This window comes from Megalobrama amblycephala, linkage group LG1, assembly GCF_018812025.1.
Source record: "Megalobrama amblycephala isolate DHTTF-2021 linkage group LG1, ASM1881202v1, whole genome shotgun sequence".
NCBI classification, from domain to species: Eukaryota; Metazoa; Chordata; class Actinopteri; order Cypriniformes; family Xenocyprididae; genus Megalobrama; species Megalobrama amblycephala.
Genome location: NC_063044.1, coordinates 21,820,259 through 21,840,362, shown reverse-complemented (window position 1 = coordinate 21,840,362; position 20,104 = coordinate 21,820,259). Strand labels below are relative to the sequence as shown.

General features: G+C 37.3%; 4 protein-coding genes across 6 annotated transcripts in view; 2 read left to right on the top strand and 2 right to left on the bottom strand.

The window, feature by feature from the left end:
• The window catches only part of LOC125244061 (stonustoxin subunit alpha-like), a 1,172,099-nt gene that overhangs the window by 170,941 nt on the left and 981,054 nt on the right, over positions 1–20,104 (top strand). The window lies entirely within an intron of this gene.
• On the bottom strand, positions 129–5,768 carry LOC125245178 (polyglutamylase complex subunit TTLL1-like). Of its 2 annotated transcripts, none has more exons than XR_007179450.1 (2): positions 672–818; positions 129–570 (listed from the first exon to the last, which is right to left on the bottom strand). XR_007179450.1 is itself a non-coding variant. In XM_048155675.1 (2 exons), exons 1-2 carry the CDS (start codon positions 4,966–4,968, stop codon positions 524–526), a joined length of 255 nt encoding a protein of 84 aa, XP_048011632.1. In that variant the 5' UTR covers positions 4,969–5,768; the 3' UTR covers positions 309–523. The 2 variants fall into 2 exon arrangements, 1 of the variants encoding a protein (XP_048011632.1); XM_048155675.1 differs by lacking the exon at positions 672–818 and adding an exon at positions 4,761–5,768 and having other exon boundaries at positions 309–570.
• LOC125244410 overlaps positions 15,052–20,104 on the top strand; it is a 28,183-nt gene continuing 23,130 nt past the window's right edge. Inside the window, exon 1 of the mRNA XM_048154507.1 lies at positions 15,052–15,180. The gene's annotated coding sequence lies outside the window, so the exon portion shown is untranslated. The remainder of the gene's footprint in view (positions 15,181–20,104) is intronic.
• On the bottom strand, positions 15,078–18,672 carry LOC125245085 (sperm acrosome membrane-associated protein 4-like). Its single transcript, XM_048155534.1, has 3 exons — positions 18,526–18,672; positions 15,851–15,961; positions 15,078–15,624 (listed from the first exon to the last, which is right to left on the bottom strand). The coding sequence occupies exons 1-3, from the start codon at positions 18,575–18,577 to the stop codon at positions 15,404–15,406; spliced, it is 384 nt and encodes a 127-aa protein (XP_048011491.1). The 5' UTR covers positions 18,578–18,672; the 3' UTR covers positions 15,078–15,403.

The following is a 20,104-nucleotide window of genomic DNA, read 5'->3' as shown; positions in this document are numbered from 1 at the left end:
AGCTCCAGTGAAGGCCTCACGTGGACAGCGTCACTTCCAGGTGGCGGGGAACGGTGGGCGCACGCTGCCGGACCTGCTGCCCTTTGACCCCAGCGACTGCCCCGAGCGGCTCCTGAGGTCGGCGCTCTCGCTCAGAGCCTGCTCCTCGTCGTATCTGTGAGATGGAGAGAGAGAGACTGATATACAGGAGCCGCTCACGGGATGAGACGTCACGCGGAGGTGTCTGGACTCACTCACAGCACTAGATAGTGTCCCAGAGCCTCTTTGGGCAGGCTGCGGTTCCAGCGGCAGTCGAGGATCTCTTCGTTGGTCGTGACGATGTTCAGCGTGTCGTTGATCAGGTTGTACTTCAGGATGCGGTCGTTGGCCGTGCTGGAGGTGAGCGATGGAGACACGTTCACCTGAGAGAGACGCACACGGTCGCTGAAATAACGAGCGATAGAAACATAGAAGACTTTTCAAACACCAGAGATGTCATGTGACCTCAATCAGCCACGGCTTGAGCCTGTCGTCGATGATGATGTCATAGCCGTAACACTCGAAGCAGTGCTTGTCGTTGTTCATGACGGGCTGCAGACGGGAAGAGGAACACATTATTGTGATTGTTAGCTTCAGCTCAACATGTGTTCATGCTTCATCAGAACAGTCGCTCCCTCATGATCTGGACTTACAGCCACGGCTTTGAGCGACTGCACCATGATCCAGTGGCTCTTATTCCTGTGATCATTTTCAGCATCATTACTCCAGTCTTCAATGATCCTTCAGAAATCATTCTGATATGATGATTTGATGCTCAATTATCAATGTTGGAAACAGTTGTGCTGCTTAATATTATTTTATAACCTGTGATACTTTTTTCAGGATTCTTTGATGAATAAAAATTTAAAGAACAGCATTTATTTAAAATATAAATCTTTTGTAACAATATACACTACTGTTCAAAATTTTGGGGTCAGTAATTTTTTTCTTTCTTTTTTTGAAAGAAATTAAAACTTTTATTCAGCAAGGATGTGTCAAATTGATAAAAAGTGATAGTAAAGATTTATATTGTTAGAAAATATTTCTATTTTGAATAAATTCTGTTCTTTTTAACTTTTTATTAATCAGTGAATCCTGAAAATAGTATCACAGGTTCCAAACAATATTCATCAGCACAACTGTTTCCAACATTGATAATAACTGAGTATCAAATCAGCATATTAGAATGATTTCTGAAGGATCATGTGACACTGATATAAATAAATTCTGCAATAAAAATATATTTATTTTACATATTTATAAAATTAGAATTGAATGCAAAAAATAAATAACTTATTTCATGTTATGACCAAACAAAATGTTTATATTTGTTTTTATATTATATATTTTATATAAATATGTGACCTGATCCAGCAAAATGAGTCACAGTGACCCAAATTTCAAAATTGAGATTTTGATATCAATGGAAAGATGAGACAATAAGCTTTAAAATGATATCCTAGTCAAAGTCATACCTTGAATGGTTTTAAAGATATACCCATTTGAATTATGGTCGTCTGCCCTCTTTTTCCAATTGAAAACCTGAGAAAATCGCTTTTAAAGTTTTTTGCCCGTTTTTTTGTTGATATCTTTCAAAATCCATTGCATTTAAAGGGATAAACTATTTATTTTACAGCTTAATTTGACCAAAGACATTTATATATATATATATATATATATATATATATATATATATATATATATATATATAAATGCTATTAAACCAGGCTGAAGCTCAAATTATTTGAAAGTATTTATTTGAATTAACACTTTAAGACCTGAAGGCTTTTTTAGAGTTCTTTTTTTTTTTTTTTTTTCTGAGCGACACACACAAAAGTAAAGACTCATAACTCCAAAACTCTAGCAAGGAGAGTCAAAAGGTAGGTATCATTTGATAGAAAACATTTTAAAATTTAAGAAAATATAAATTACATTACATTTGGACATTATCTTGCTGACAAACAGCTGATAAAAGACAAAAAATATATATAATTTTTTAAAAATAATTTTTCTTTTTTTATTTGACATGGAATAACTCAGGAACACAATAAGATCGCTAAAAAATTCTTTTTTGGTGATGCTCTCCTATATGTGAGCTGCATCTGGTTCAAATTTCGTGGTGATATTATAAAGAATAGTTTGAAAAATTGTTGTTCATTTTTTCCGCAGCCAGGTGGCGCCAACGGGCGGTAAACTCCGGTTTAGAGGAGCTTCTCAGCATTCGTTAGGAGTTTTCAAAATGGTTAGATGCATTAAAAAGATGAGATTCTAAGCTTTAAAATGATATCTATTATGTGTTATTCCACGTTGGAAAACGAACATGGATGGGTCCGGGAACATTGGATACACACTGCATCCCGGAGAGATGAGAGACATGTTTTTAGCCAAGTATGTTAAATCATTTCGTGAGTAATATCTTGTGATCAACGCAATATATTATATTGATTTTGGATTCATTTTAATCTTGAGAGTCTGTTTTAAATATTGATGTGCCATTTTAATGATCTGTGCATTTTTCATGAAGTTATGAGCACGTGAAATATACATACTTGTATTTAGTTAGCTGCTGTGCTATTTTTGTTGTAAACGCATATTACTCAGACTCATTAGAGGGTGAAAACAACGCAACAGAAGCATGTTGGAGGCTTTATATGAAAGTTTAAAGTCTTTGGTTTTGTATGCAAAAAGAATTTTTGAGCTACCTATATGGATTCAATTTTTATTGGCTTTTAAAGAGAGACACGCAAATGGGAGTTTTATTTTATAAGGCGCGCTAGTCTGACGTGAGGATGGCTGAACCGATCGCGTGCCTGTCAGTCGAAACGGGGCTTCCCATTGTTAAAAATCAGCGTTTAGGTCAGTGTGTTTACATTTCTAAGCTGTTTGATTGGTTCTATACAACGTGTAACACCATATTTTTAGAGCAGAGATAATGACATTTCAGGGGATACCGGGAAATGCTCATAAGTGATGAGAGGAGTTGAGAAGTTCATTTCCAGCTAATTTAGTAAAACCATGTCAAATTTAATAGCCATTTAAATACCTTTACTCAATTATCTGGACTACGAAACTTTGGGAGATTATTTTTGAAAGTCTGTTCTTTGAAATTAGCTTAAAAAAAAAAAAATCAATTTTTTCATTGTTTTTCCACATTATCGGCCCGTATCTTAAAATAGAACGTTTCGACTTCCGACTCATTTCGCCAGATCGGGTCACATATTATAAATTTATAAAAATGTACCAAAACTTCCAATTATTTCCCATAAATTCTCATAAATTCCCATAAATATTTCCAAAATTCCCCAGGTTAAGTCCCCGTGGAAACTTTCCGCCCCTTTGCAACCCTAGTCAGGAAATATCGCTCTATATCAGCAGGTCTCAATAGTCTATATTTGTCAATCAAAAAGGTAAAGCTGTTTTGACTTCTCTGCCCGCTTTCATTACTTTCACGTTTATTCCCGTGCTGATTTGTTCACTAAGATGAACAGCCAATCACAGAGATCTCTCTCACTGACGGACACCGATTCAACATGCTCAATTGGCCAAAATACCAACAATTCATTCATCTTCTGAACACAAATTAAGATATTTTTGGTGAATTTTTTTTGTGTGCCAGAAAAACAAAATAGCGACTTTTCAACAATATCTAATGATGGGCGATTTCAAAGTGCGATTTCAAATCTTTTGTTTCAGATCAGTGATTCGGATCACATGTCAAACTGCCAAGCTGAAAAGATTTGAAGTAAATATTGGGATTTAAGAATTGATATTGGTTTGTAAAAATGAGAATCCATTAAAATTGAGAAAGCGATATTTTTACATAGCCCTATAAAGCGACGAGAACACTTTTTGTGCGCCAAAACAACAAACTAAGGACATTATTTCACAGTATCTAGTGATGAGCGATTTCAAACTTCATGAAGCTTGACGAATCTTTTGTTTGAATCAGTGTTTGTGCAGCGCTGGGTGCAAGCGACTCACGCCGTGTTTCCATTCTGGTTTCCCAATACGTTACAACAGCGATGATCAAAAAAACATGGACAAAACAGTCACTCGTTGTAAAGAAATGTTCAATGACGTACCGAAAGCTCTATGACAGTCATTTACACCGTCATCACCCGGGTGTTGATAGCGCGCAAGCGCAGGTGAGACATGAACATCTCATGTTGCTATCTGTGTTGAAACTAAACTCATTTTAAACCATGACAATTTAAACATTCATCCGTGAGACGCGAAAGAGAACTCGCGCGCTCTGTGAGGAGATTTGTGTGTGCACATAGTTGTACATAGATGTATGAATTATATGAAATCATATCATTTGGTTATTTGGTGTCCTTTTTTGGAAAGACATCTAAATTTACCTTGAAAAAGCTGAAAAATACAGTTTTGTGAAAATCACACTCCCGTCTGATGGTTTACTCTGCTGGATATATTCTACTTTCCCGCTGACGGTAATTGTGTTTATTCAGAGGAAGTGTGCAGAAAGAAGTGGAAGAGTCTGAACGCATATTTAAAGGAGACGGAGAACCCCTCTCATTACGAGAATCCGCGTCTGTCGTGAAGTGAATTTGATGAGCGAATCAAGCGAATGTCACGCACAAATGAAGCAAGTAAACTCAAAATGTTCAAGCATCCAACTACGTGCGAATAGTCACGATTTATTCGCTGGTGTGAACGCCCCATCAGAGAGTAAGCGACGGCATACGCGAGCGAGAGAGGAAGAAAGCAGCCGCTGGTTTTACCCAGGTAGAGGTATTTCCCGCTCTCGTCCTTCTCGGCTAAGGGACTGGCCTGCTTCTCCAGGTCTTTGCGGTAGCGCTTGATGTTCTTGATCATCAGGTCCTTCCTGGTCAGCTCGTAGTGGTTGGGGAAGTGGTTAACCATTTGGTCATCGGTCAGCTGGTAGCCGGTGTCCACGCTGAACATGCTGCGGATGGTCTGGATGCTCATCCTGCGGATGACATGAAGTGATCTGATCAAATCAGTGTTTCAGGATCTGGTTCAGCTGTGTTTCAGTGTCAGTGTGAACAGATCAAATGAATCGAGCTCTTGCCAGTAGAAGTTCCAGTCGTCGATGTCCGTAACCTGGATCCATCCTCTCTTCTCAAAGTTATTGATCAGCACCGATTTCTCGATGTCCATCACCCACTTCACCTTCCCAGCCATCACACACACACACACACACTCATGAGAAACACACACACTTCCGTCTCAGAGATGCCGAACCATGACAACATTCATGAAACAAGAGCAGCAGGTCCATCAATGTGGGATTATTGATTGTGTTCCACTGATTTCACAATAGTTTCTGACTTTCAATCAGTTCAAAATACAACTGTTCAGTGTTAGTTCATGGAAATAATGTTAACATGTGCAACTTTTGCTCTAAAATGTACTAGTAAATGTTAAAAATAACACAACCTGAGATTAATAAATGCTGTAGAAGTGTTATTAGTTCATGTTAACTAATGATAGTAAAGAAACATTATTGTAAAGTGATATTACACCCACGCTACTATTACACATCGTCATTGTCATTAACACAAGCTCACACACACTGAATTATGTGTCACATTGTCATTCAGTGAAGTGTGTGATAATCCAGCAGATGATCATGTGATCAATAAAACACGGCGGATTGGCCTCACAATCACAGTGTCAATCCGCGCAGTGATCAGTTCATGCTGAATGAGCTTTTGTTCAGAAGATCAGCATCACAACAGCAGCAGCGGATCTTCACTTCTTCTTCTTCTTTGGTGTTTATTGGTTAACTTATTGGTGCATTACCACCACGGACTGGAATGGAGTATGGATCAAGATATTTGCTTATATATAGAATAGAAATAAATATATATATATATATATATATATATATATATATATATATATATATATATAAAGTTTAAAAAACAAACAAACAAAAAAACTGGAAAATAGATCAAAACAATTAAACAAACAAAAAAAAACAATCAAAATGCTAAATTCTTTTATATAATTTACTTTCTTTCACAAATTTAATAATATAATCACACAGCTTACTAGCTGTTTTCCCTAATAAACCTGACAAAGTAGAATCATGATGTTTTACTATCTTCAATGATTGAAAAGGTGACGTCTCTCATTGATATATTTCCTACAGTGGAGTAGTACATGCTCAACTGTTTCTTGTTGGCTACAGTGTATGCATTCCCCAGTTGGATGTTTTCCAAATTTATTTAGTGTACTGTTAAGTCCAGTATGACCTATTCTCATTCGAGTTATGATACTTCTTTCTCTTCAATTCCTGCTCTCCCTCCTCACAGCTCCAACTTGATTTTGTGTATTATATAAATGTCTGCCTGTTTCAATGCCATCCCAGTGTTCCTGCCACACTGAATGCACATATTTCCTGATGTGCGCTTTAGCTTCTGTTTTGCTTAATGGAACTTGTTGATTTTAATTTTAGAGTTTGCTTAGCCAAAATATCCACCTTCTCATTCCCTTCCACACCGACATGAGCAGGAACCCAAATGAATTGCATTGATTTGCCCTTAACCTTTAAATTATACATCTTATGGAATATTTCATTGATTAAAAAAAGTGGTAAATGGAGTCAAAATGGTAAATCTGGTAAAAATGCTGCAAATGTCTTAAAAATGGAATTGATTTAACTAATTTGCAACTGGCCTTCTGTAACTGATGTTTTAGGTCTTTGTCATATCCACTTCCAGAATGTCCTCAGGGGGTCTTATTGGCTCTTCGGTCAGCTGGCAAAGTAGTCTACGTGAAAAAACAGATATTATGGTTCCAGTCAGTCTGTATATGCCCCTGCTGAGTCCTGAAAATATAAAAGACATTTGTAATTTTGTATGATTATAAGTTCAGAAGGTAATATACCATTCAAGACTGTAGTGGGACCTGCAGTTGTATTATTCATTTTTTGCCTTTAACTGGTAAGTTGTGAGCTTTGATATTTGGCTCAGCTCACTTTTATCAACATGGACTTGTCAAACTCTCTGCGAAAAAGCAATATCCTTTCACTTTCAGCTGATTACGAAACTATGAACATAAAAACAACAGACATAAACTTGACAAATGTACAAATGGTTGATATACTGAAATTGAATAAGGAGTTCAAGAACATAAAACGCGGGCGGGAGGCAGTGCAGTTTGTCCTCATAGATTGCACCAGATTAGCCATATCTTGGTGAGAAATGCTACCTCACTCTGTCACCAAGACACTTCTGGGGGCATATATATGGTCACATGTGTACATTAACACTGCAAGGACGATCAGCTGTCATTCCTCTCTCCATGTAACTCTGTCTTATGGTCCATTGTGGACATTGCAGTTTTGCACACACACACACACACACACACACACACACACACCATTTTTTACAATTTAAATAACTTTTTTATATTTGAATATTTTTTAAAACATCATTTATCTGAAATAGAAAGCTTTTGCATTATAAATGTCTTTACTGTCACTTTTGATCAATTTAATGCATCCTTGCTGAATAAAAGTGTTAGTTTCTTTCCAAAAAGATAAGAAACTCTTATTTAACCCAGACTTGACCAGTAATGTGTATATATATGTGTATCTTATGCGAGTATATATGTGTGCATAAATATAAATATATAATTGTATATAAAATATTTTATTGTATATTACATCATAAGAAAGATATTCACTGATTTTTAGATGCAACCCGACTCCAAACATTCTTGGCAGCAGATCAAGACAAAATATAAAAATATAATTTTTATTATTTACCACAACTTTTTATTATTTTTTTTGAATATTTTATCACAAATGCTTGTTTGCACCAAATAGAAAAAAGTGTGAAATTTGGAGAACTGGGGGAGGGCCACCTCTTCCAGAATACACTGTGGTGGAGAAGTTGGCTCTGAGTTGTAATAAGGGACGGCCCATTATGGATGGGGTCACAGGGGCTGTACAGTCTGACCCTGGTGCTGGCTACTCTTAGCAAGTGACTCTTGGTACATGTGCAATGCATTTTATTTAGTTATTTTTTTAATATAGGAGTTTTAAATGTGAATGACTGTATGTTCTGCAGTAGAGGGAAATACAGTGTCCCCGTTGAAGCCTCCCACACAGAGGTCAGTATGCAGCAGACTGAGATGGTCACACATTTGACACCAGAGACTGGTACCCTTTGTAGATTTTCTGGCAGTGTGGAAACTGCTGCCAAATATATCTCAGTGGGTCCTGCAGATAATAGAAAATAGGTACTTCTTTTGCGAAAGAAGCTATATACGGGTTCCTTCTCCCAGCAGAGAGTCAGGGATTTACAGCCGGTACTTCATCGTTCAGAAAAAGGATGGGGGGTTGCGTCCTATTCTAGATCTGCACCAGCTAAGTTCAGAACGCTTACTCTGAAATCTTGTCACAAATCAGGTCTGAGGACTGGTTTGTCACGATAGATCGAAAGATTCGGTGGACTGTTAACATGAGACGTTATCTAATCCTATATGGTGTTTACATGTACAGGTGTATAAAAAAGCAATAATGCTGCGTTTAAATGCTGATAATATGTGCATATTGTACATTGCAGCACCTATCCAAACATACAAAATGTTTAACATTTACTCTAATATTGTTTAACATTTATTCTCTCGATTTATAATATGATGTATTGATACTTGTTTTCTCTCTGTTCTTGTGTAAAACAGCCTGCATCAGTGGAAAATAACTGCACATTCTTTTCAAAGAAGCACTTGTGAAATCAACATAATGGGAAGTGTGGCAAGGTTTGAGTATGTGTGTCAAGCACATACATAAAGACTTATTGCTTAAGAGAACATCTTTTACAGCTTCTGCTTCAGCTAAAAAAAATAAATAAATAAAAATAAATAAATCAGTTCACTCTGAGCAGAATCAGTATTTTAATGTTTCTGTTCACGTGTTCCTTCTGTATTATTACCAATCCGGAACCAATTTGAATAGAAAAAAATATTGGTTAATAACTTTTTATTTATTAATTTATTTTTGTCTGTACAGCATTTTCTTTACTCAAAAAAGCCTGTATTTATAATGCATTATAAGGGTACTCTTAATGCATTATAATACATGCATAATGCATTATAAACAACATTAAAACATGTTGTATCGACTGATAAATAATCATAACAGTAGTTATAATACATTATAATACTTAGCTATTTGTAGTTCTAACTTTTAAGAGTATGATGCATTATAGCAACAGATGAAGCCTGCATTTATAATGCATCATAAGGGTATTCTTATAATGCACACATAATGCCTTATTTAAAAATGATAATGTTTTGTATTACCTCATGAGTAATCGCAACAGCCAATGTTTAATATGTTAGTTTCCCAAGTCTCATATCTTGACATTTTTTACTGAAGATCTGCATACTATAATTGTAATGAATCGGGACACGACGTGGGATCCAAGTGCAGGCTTTATTAAGCAATCAAACAGTGGTCAAACAGGTACAGCAGGGACAAGGCAGAATCGTGGATGTGGAACAGGCAGTAGATCAGGGCAGGCAGATATCAATCACAAGTCCAAGACAGAGCAAATAGTCCAAAGGGCAGGCAGCAGATAAGTGGGCAGAACACAGACTGTGATTTGAGGTTTGACTTACTCTCTGACAGAAAATAGGGTCATTTTCCAACTCCTCTAGAGTTAAACAGTTAAGTTTTACCATTTTCTAATCCATTCAGCCAATCTCTGGGTCTGGCGGTACCACTTTTAGCATAGCTTAGCATAGTTCATTGAATCTGATGAGACCGTTAGCATCTCGATCAAAAATGACCAAAGAGTTCTGATATTTTTCCTATTTAAAACTTGACTCTTTGACTTCTGGTGACATCACGGAGATGGCAAACACTTGAAAGTTAAGCTCCATCGGATTGTTGCAATAAATCCCGATTTACATAATCGATTCAGGTATAATCAGAGTTTTTAGAAATGAGTACGACAACAAGACACAAGAATGCTTCTAAAAATGAAAATTCGAGAGAAAGAAATGATAATAAACGATCACCTAGCCCTAACAGACATGCTAAAGCTAGCCCCCAAGCTCCCGAAATTTCTGAAGTGATGGAAGAACTGAAATCGTTAAGAAAAGAAAATCAAGAGGGGCATAAACAAACGAAAATATCACTGACAAAATTAGAGACCTCAGATGAGGACTTAAAGGTGATAGAGAGGATTTTTTCGTCGACTGAGAATCCAAAGACTGTTACTGAGTTTTTCAAATGAGCGCATGCGTAAGAACAGCCCCCCTCCTTCACAGCTCACTTCAAAGGAACGCCTCCCAAAAATCGTGCACGAGTATTGGTACACGAGTGTTTACCACCGGCATTCTCTGTGTCGTGTTTTTTGGATTCATTATGTCGGACTCACCGCAGGTAACTCATAATCTGCAGTTGTTACTCCTGTCTCCTGACAAAAACATTGCATGCGGCGCCTGTGGAGTGTGGAAAGTTACTGGAGCGCGCAGCCGCGCTCGTCTCTCACAAGGAACGTCACGGCAGTGATTGACAAGCTAGAGGGCCAATCCGCGCACGTCTCTCACAAGGAACGTCACGGCAGTGATTGACAAGCCAGAGGGCCAATCGTTTACGCGATGATTGCGTAAACGATTGGCTGATGTTTTTAAGGTCCTACCTCGTGCACAGATGATGTATATTAATATTATTACTTTCAGTGCACCTAATAAATAGTCTTTTATCCGTTAGTAAAGGCAGTTTCAAGTAATATTGCAAAAATGTATAAAACAAAACATCCTCTTTAGCACCTTTAAAAGGCCAAATAAATAGTTTGGAGAGCAGAATTGGGGAGACGGAGGAACGGATAAATGTTGCTGAGGAAACTGAAATGAGGCACGAAAGAGCGCTCCGATATCTCCTGGAACGTGAGGCGGATCTTACAGGTAGATGCGAAGACCTGTAAAATAGACTTTGTCTGAATAATCTGCGAATATATCAAGTTCCCGAGAGCTGCGAAGGAGAAAACACAGCAGAATTTGTTAAGGAGTTGCTCACCACAGTTCTACAGCTACCTCCGGATATGGATATAAAGACTGAAAGAGCACACAGGGCCCTCGCAGCCAAACCAAAAGACTCTACCGCACCTCCGAGATCGATAATAGTGAGATTCCTAGACTATGTGGTTAAGGATGCAATCTTAAGGCAAGCCTGGTCACAAAAAGAGGTCCTGTACAACACAAAACGGATCTACTTCGACAATCACTACTCGCCTGAGTTGCAGAGGAAAAGAGCACAGGTGCGAGATGTAATGAAACAGCTCAAGATGAAGAATGTGCGAGCGCAGTGCATCTATCCAGTGCAGATAAGGATCTACCTGGAGACAGGAGTAAAAACTTTTCCTACCCTGATGGATGCTGCACTATCACTGCAGGACCTGGGAATCAAAGTTCGAGTGGATGAACGGGACCGACAAGTAAGAGAAATTTCGAGGGCTAGATGGTCAGTGCAGGGTAAAGGTGGATGTGGAGTGAGCACAGCATTGTCCGACGAGGATCTTCAAGCATTTTTGCAGAAGGAATTTATTTTCGAGATAAGAAGTTTTTTTTTTTTCTAAATTGACGGATACTTGAATTTTGAGTGGAAATCACTCTTGGAGGTGGCTTTGTTTCAAAAACAGAATGGCTGCGCGCACCCGGTGCACTTTTGGTACCCCAGGGCGTCACAATTCCCTGCCCCTGTTACATCGGGATTTGGCCTGTGAGAGACAACAGCTTGGCCGAATGGATGTGTGGAAGTCTTGTTCATGTATATAGTTCATGTTTTTGTTTTTGTATATGTTAAATATCAGCCCCTGACAGCTTTTTTATTATTATTATCACTGGAACATGTTGGTTACTAACACATACAACATCAAACAATGGACAATTTAATCTGAGTCAGTTATAATGTAAAAGGTCTGAGCAGCCCAATTAAAAGAAAGAAAGTATTTAATTGGCTTTAAAAACTGCAATGCTCTTGCATTGCTTCAAGAGACCCACCTATCTGATGGGGAACATTTAAAACTGAAAAGGGAATGGGTGGACCAAGTTTATACTGCCTCATACAACAAGGGGAAGAGGAGAGGTGTTGCAATCATGTTTGCCAAGTCAGTATTTTTTAATGTGCACAGTTAAATTCCCCACCGATTAAATACATTCCTTCACCCTTCTGTGCCAACAGAGAGAAAACATTCTTGAAAAATTGTGGATAGTCTTCGTTAGGTGCATAAAGATTAAGAATCGTAATTTTTTTGCCTGAAATTGTTCCAACTACCATGATGTATCTCCCCTCTTTATCCTTGTATACTTAGATAGTCATGTGGATAGTTTACCAGCAGATAGGGGACCCACAGTCAAAAAAAGTAAAAACTCTTTAAAGGTACAATCTGTAAGATATTCGCAGTAAAATATCCAAAAACCACTATGCTAGTGTTATATATTTTGTCCAGCTGATTACTAACAATATCTCTAATGTTTACAACTACTTGTAAATAATGAGAAAATTCCCATTCTAAACAGTGACACGGGGCAGTGCAGTCGCCTGTCAATGACGTCAGTTACCCTTTTTTACCGCCTTTACTGACGTAGAAACCACATGACAAGAGTGTGGTGGACAAATGCGGAAGTAGTGTCTAGCGTCCAGCAAACCACTAGCTTGCTTCAAGCAGTTCCTTATTAACTTCTTGCACGTTTTATGGTGGATTGTGTTACTTATTTATGGAACATAATTACTGTTTACCATCTGCCGCTGGTTCTGTCGACAAGGACAGCTCCCGTAAACCTCACACTCATGACCGGAAAAGCGGAAGCGGCGCCGGCGACTGTGACATAATAAAAGTCCCGCTGCTCGTGGGGCGTGTGTTGATCAATCGCTCCAGCGGCCTCGTTCAGCTCCCACAACACAAGGTCCTGCTCTGCTTCATATTACAGTAACGTTAATAATCGCATCCATGAACATGAGTTCTTCCCGACACCAATCCCTATTCTTTTGCACCGTCCGTTGAGATGGAGACCACATGACACAAGTTTCCGCTCTAAAACTTGGCGTCATCAAACTACGCCTTTGTATTGAATAGGCTTCTAGCGACCTCTATCGGAAAAAAAATATTACAGATTGTACCTTTAAGGAATAATGAGAAAATTAGGTTTAACAGATATTTGGCAACACCTGCACAAACCCAAACTTGACCAATCAGCTGTGAGTAAAGTGACATGTATCTGATGCAATAAAGCCACTCCCCCCCTCCCCCATCTCTCACTCCAAATTAAAATTTATCATGAAAACATTTCAGAGGCAAAATTGCTCATCTTTTACTGCTAATTATTCATTATACTTATATATAATAAATTAAAACTATGAATAATTCATATGACATTCATATAATTAGGCCTATTATATTAATTGACAATATTAAACTTTGCTTTTAAATTAAAATAAATATAATACATGCATAATATATAAAGCTTTTAAACAGATTAAGTTTACATGTTTTCTTTTGAGCTCTTTGTGAAACTATATTAATTATTCAATCTATTTCTTTGATTCACATGCATTGATATTGTCACGTTAGCACACAGACACAAGATGTTAACGATCCAGTCGCAGCTTTATTGGGTAATCCAAGGTCAAAATCCAGAGCACAGGCAAGGGTAAAAATCCAAGGAACAGAAAACCAGAGAACAGAAGTGCATGTAACATAAATTAACGAACCACAAACAAAGACAAAACAACTGAGTATAAATAGACAGAAACTAACGAGCAAACACAAAACAGCTGGGTGCAATGAGTCCGGGAAGTGGGTTATGGGAAATGTAGTTCAAGGGGTGACAACAAGAGTCCAGGATGGAGTGCCCTCTAGTGGCTGACTAGGGCACTCTCACTAGTGATCATGACAGATATAGTCAGATATTTTCTCAAACTTTCACTGCATCAGTGTTTATTCCTGCTTTGTAAATGCGTTTAATTTAATATTTTTCATAACGATCTCAATCTTTGAAAGAGACATGAATTGCGCAGCTCTCTTGCGAGAAGTAAATCAAACTGACGTTCTCCTTGTTCCGTGTGATTGGCTGTTTGCTGCACGTGTCACACGCTGTGCAATCTCTGGATTAAACCTGAGTTGACAGAGAAAGTTTATACCGAGCAGACACCCTTTTTTACAGTCTATGACAGACACCGACATTTTTTTTTATTATTATTTCAACAAATGACAACCAAATTCAAACCCATGAAGCTTGTGAACAGTTGTGAAGTGGCTGCCTGTTATACTCATTCACAAGCTGACTTGCAAATGTAGCTTAATGTTAATTATTAAACCAAATACAAAACTTTCAAAAACACTGTGATTATTTTATGTGATATTCAGTGGACTATTAGATTTTCTATCTGGTGCCTTCCTGTCACCTCCTCAACCTGCTTCCCTTAGTGTTTTAACGTAGAAAAGGTGAAAATTGTATCACACCGTCCAGTTTTTCTCTGAGCTCCTGTTGCAGTTCTTGATGCAGCATAAATGACCTACAATGGTGACATTTTTCACAATCATGACAGAAAATCAAAATACTGCCCTAACATCACTAGCAGAAATAAGCAAAATCAGACTAGAACTGAACGCGGCGTGACGATAGCTTCACATTCTCTAGATCTACCTCCTCGATGGCAATCAAGTCATTCAATTCAGTGGAAAATCATTCCTCTTCATAACACAAGGATCACGTCCAACATATGTTGCACAGTACAGACTTTTCTCCATCACTTCCATTCTAATTTTCACTGCTTGCCCTCAACATTAATTTTGCATGTCACCAGAACCTGCAAACAACCTATTGTGTGAAAACAACATGAATTGTGTTAATAGTATGATCACAACAGACAGATGAGATGCGAATTGAGTTAAGAGTGTTGAAAATGTGACTACAGATCGGACAAAAGGATGTTAGCAACTGTAAAAAAACTGAACAAACTTGAAACAAACGTCTTCCAAACAGATTTCAGAATAAAAACAGCTAAGAGTTAGTGTGTTTGCTGACGTCTGACTGTCACTGACACTTGAAAAGCAGTTTCACTTCCTTTATTTCACATAAAGTGAACAATTTCAGAGCTGCTGTTCAACACGACAGTTCAGAAGAGAAAAGAAAAGTCTTCAAATATTGTTTGAGGTGAGTGTTTCTTCTTTTTTCTTTTGTTGTTTTCAACTAGTTTCCAAAATAGTAGTGTAGGGGAAGAGAAAATACAGTTTGTACAGCATAAAAACCATTACGCCTATGGAATGTTCCCACAATTAACAAAAACAAAAGTATGTGTGTGTGTGTGTGTGTGTGTGTGTGTGTGTGTGTGTGTGTGTGTGTGTGTGTGTGAGAGTGAGAGATGAAATAATCCTCCTCAAATGAGGAATTTGACCATGAACACAGAAGTGATGGTAGTGAAGGCCATGCTGAGAGCAGAGAAGTGACCAAGAGCCGAGTTACACAGGTCAGTAGAACAGCACGTCTTCATCATCTGGTATATCTTTGTGCTTGAGTCAGGCGGGAAATTCACCTGTTCAGCTGTATTGCATTTGGACACTTCGAGACATCCTTTCATCTTAATATCCACAAAACCAGCTGAAATTGAGATGCAAGAAAACATAGATTAAGCTTTAAAATATAATTAAAAAAATGTCTGCAAACACAAAAAATATATGCGAACATTAACAATTTTCTTCACCCTGGAAAGCGTAACAAGTAATTAAAATCACCAAAATAAAATGAATTATTCAGTTTTAGTATATTAAATCTTACGATTTAAGGAGATGCAAAAAATAATGACTTTTGAACAGAATAAACTTACCAGCCTTCCCTAATCCACTGAAGCACTGCTGACCAGCATCACATGTCTTTTTGGTTGTGTAGCAAAGACTCCCGAGTCCCAGTTTACACTCATAACACTGCAGGGCCTGACCTGAGAGAGAGCAGATTCATGAAACATTTGAAATCTTTTTTAAAAGGCATATAAGTTTCTTCAGTATAAAAAGTAATAAACAGTTCTCTGAATCTCCTGTTTCACTGGAAAGGTAAGGTAAGAGCATTAATGCACCATTTTGCAGATTTGTTTCTGATCTAATCGTCAACATAAATAACATTTTCACCATTTCTCAACCCTTTCTCTTCTCAGTATGTGCTCTAGCTCAGAAGAGTGCAAGTCATGTTTCTTTACTACAGTACACATATGTGCTAAACACAGGCAACAGAGGGATGAAGAATTGAACAAAACTTAAACATGTAGTTGACTGGAAGCAAAGTTCATCTACAATAATAGTTCACCCAAATATGAAAAAAAGAGGTTATTCCTTTTAAATGTCTCCTTTTGTAACCCATGGATTGATTGAGTAAATGTCGACAGAACTTTACATGCTTTAATATCTGAAACACATGGTACAAATATACCCTTTGTATTACACAGAGAGAGAGAGAAATCTACACAGGCGGGTTTCGGTTACACCCTGAATGGAGTTAATTATCTGAGTCATTAAATACTCTCAATCATCACTTTGTTACACAAACAGAGTGTGCTTTAGATTTTTTTTGGTTTTGTAAGATCAAACCAAGCATAGACCTGATTGTGACATGTCAGATAATTACTAAGTTCATCCCTCTTTTCTGTGAAATGTCTCTTTTCTTAATCCGCTAAACCTTGTTTTCTAGGCATATGATCATGTGATCTTCCTTAGATCAGAATTTCTCACCGACAGTAGGGTGGGTGGAGGTTACAGTAAATATTCATTTGAAACGCTGTGAAATGTTGTTTGATACTTAGCAAAATAAATAGACACTTGGTTACCACCCTAGTCTAAATATGGAAAATAAAAGGTGGTGAGCTTGCGTTTCAGAGGTTGAAAATTATGAGCAGCATCAGGCACTATTTATGAGTGGATTTTCATAGCAATGGGCAGAAGAAGTCTGGTTCACTAAATACAATGTATATTGCATGTATGAAGTATAGTGTGTTGCAAATATATGCTGAATATGTAATATTTATGACTATATAATATGTTCATTAATATTCAATGTAACAAATTATTATGGAATAAAATACATTTTCTTCTCTTTGGTGGATGAATTGGAAAAGCGAACCAAACATTTTCTTGGTAATTATAAAGTTATTAATTATTAAGTTAAGCTAATTATTAAGTAACTATAATATTAATAAAAGGTCTTCTTTGTGATGTCTAAGCTGGATATTAGAGTGAGCAAACAACACAGCATCAATTTATGTATAGAGAAGCACCTATAGTGTTCTGCAGTGTGACGCTAAACTCAATTAAAATGATAATATAGTTATTGTGAATGCAGGTTGTGACTTCATATGAATTAAGAAACTACATGGAGCATATGTACTTTTAAAGGTGACCTATTATGCCCTTTTTGACAAGATGTAATTTAAGTCTCAGGTGTCCCCCAAATGTATCTTTGAAGTTTCAGCTCAAAATACCCCACAGATCATTTATTATAGCATTTGGGTGTGAGCAAAATAAAGCCGTTTTTGTGGGAGGGTTGCTTTAAATGCAAATGAGCTTGTGCTCCTTGCCCCCGAGCTCACTCTCATTCCAATACAGGGGTTTTATCTAATCTCATTCAGGTTTTATGTCTGATGGTTGACAAGTGCTCTCAAAAAGTCTAGATGATGTGATCTAATATGTTTTTTGCATATGGTGAATTCTTCTAATGTTGTTTCACAATTCTATTTACATTTACATTTTAAATTTGGCCCCAAGCTGAACTTTTGTCAACTCTGTCAGTATTTAACAACGTCAGGTGAAGGTTTATGTCAATTTTGAAAGAATTCAAAGACAATGAATTGAAAGAAATGTTTCAATTCATTGTGTTAAAATATTAAAACAACAACTGAACTACATGACATGTCTGATTTACCTAAGAACGATGATTATATGTTTAGTATTAAAAAGGTTAGAGAATTAAGAATTAATTTATTTTTAACTCCTTTACTGAACACCATTCTGTCATAATTGAAGACTTTATACTGCTGTCGGATGGATCAAATTCAAATATGCTTTTTAATGTGTCGGATGGAACAAATTAAGTTATGAAGTGAATAAATGTACATTTTTAGAGAAAAACATTTTCAGAAAAACCTGTTCCCTTACATGGTTCATTGGCTGAGACCTTTGTCTACAAATATACCAGTTTAAAAATAATGATAGAAAAATAAATATAATTATATTAATACATAAAAAGTTCTAAAAATCAAGAGTATTTCTTTGTGGAAGCTTGTTGTAGGCTCAAATCACTGAAAGCAATATCACGGATGATAATGACTCATAAACCACAGCTTCTAAATTTATTATGTTCGTGACTTACAGATTCACATGTTCCACAATGACTGAATAGATGTGGAATGAAAGTAGCTCATTCGCCACACAAAAAACTGACCAGAAATATTCAAACAAATAATCTACAGCTATTTTATACAGTAGGCTATATATAATATATATAAAAGCATCTTACCTGCTGCGAAATACAAAACGACTGCAAAGAACCCGAAAATGATTTTGTTCATCTTTCTTGCTGTAGCTGAGGTCAAGCAGAAGACCGTTAAATTCTAGTCAGACTGCTGTGAATAGCGGAGATCTGCTAGATTTATAGGTCCACACCCATGACACCATCCGTTACACTTCTGAACACAGTCCTGCAACATCTCAAGGGTGTGGTGTAAATTAATACACACACAGGTTTGTTTGTTATCTTAGTGAGGACATTCTATAGGCGTAACGGTTTTTATACCATACAAACTGTACATTCTGTCCCCCTACACCTAAACCTGCCCATCACACAAAACTGTCTGCATTTTTACATTTTTAATAAAACTTTAGTATGTTTTTAAAGCTATTTTAAATATGAGGACTCATGAAATGTCCACATTTCAAAATGTCATTCAAATGTCCCGCAAAAACATGCTCTCAATATAATTGTTTAAATATCATTATTATTTTTATAAGAAGCACCGGTCAGTACTGAAGCCTGCCATTTCAGTGAAACACGGAAGTCTATGTGGACCAAACTGTGAATCATTTCTCATTGCTTTCATGCAAAATGCATTCAATGGCCACAATTTTTATTTTATTTTTTCCAAAATTCATGAGCACTTTTGTCACTTTTGTCGTTCATACATACCCAGGGGCGTGTCTAGAGGGGTGGCACCAGCCCACCCTGGAATATGATTGGCCATCCCTGGTGCCCCCCCAACATCATAGGGCTAGATTTTCTGTCAATCTGACAATGCCCAACGCCACTGAATCAGAGTGCTGTCAATCACTCATTGGATCAGAGCGAAGCAGAATCGCAGTTCCCCGTGTTTTCCCACGACATGGCACTGTTTATAGAAGATACACACTCAATTTTCTATTTTGAAATATCTCACTTTATTTTATTATTTAATCTGATTACTTTCGTGTGACTGCCCTGCTGAAAAATCCAACTAAAACCAGTCTAAGCTGGTTGGCTGGTTTCAGCTGGTCTCCCAGCCTGGCCAAGCTTGTGTTCAGCTGGTTTTAGCTGGTCTCCCAGCCTGACTTAGCTGGTCAAGCTCGTCTGCCAGCCTGGAACTAGCTGGTGTTCATCAGAGGGCTGTTTCATAAAAGATGCTAAGAAACGCAAGGATTAAACTCCAAAACCTGACTTGAATTAACCTAACAAATGAGCTGGGGCTAAAACGGTTTCACAAAAGGAAATTGAAGTTCACGCAGTACCACTAATTTGATCCAGGTTTACCTAGTCAAGATAATTTCGCGTGCACGCTTTTTTTAAACAGCCCTAGAGGTCGATCATGGATCAAATCGATCCACCATAGGAAAAAACAGCATACATTTTGTGCTATTTTATGCGTTTGAGACATGGTGTTTTCCTCAGTGCATAACTTACTTTACACAAGTTTATTCTCCATCTGTAAATGTTAGAAAGTCATGATAATATTTCCATTTTGCTGCTAAACTTCACAGTGAACGAGTGCTGCTGCGCGCTAAACAGACGGGACGCAATAGTAGCGCAATAATTCTAAAATATACATTTCGCTAAAATATTTGATGTT

What these genes read in the sequence shown, in the direction of transcription:
- LOC125245178 (XM_048155675.1), bottom strand. Translation starts at nt 4,968, where the DNA reads ATGAGCATCCAGACCATCCGCAGCATGTTCAGCGTGGACACCGGCTAC. An exon ending in CGGGAAATACCTCTACCTGG is followed by an intron (nt 571 to 4,760) that starts GTAAAACCAGCG and finishes TCCCGTCTGCAG; the next exon opens with CCCGTCATGAACAACGACAA.
- LOC125245085 (XM_048155534.1), bottom strand. Translation starts at nt 18,577, where the DNA reads ATGAACAAAATCATTTTCGGGTTCTTTGCAGTCGTTTTGTATTTCGCA. An exon ending in CGTTTTGTATTTCGCAGCAG is followed by an intron (nt 15,962 to 18,525) that starts GTAAGATGCTTT and finishes GCTCTCTCTCAG; the next exon opens with GTCAGGCCCTGCAGTGTTAT. An exon ending in CAGTGGATTAGGGAAGGCTG is followed by an intron (nt 15,625 to 15,850) that starts GTAAGTTTATTC and finishes TCTCAATTTCAG; the next exon opens with CTGGTTTTGTGGATATTAAG.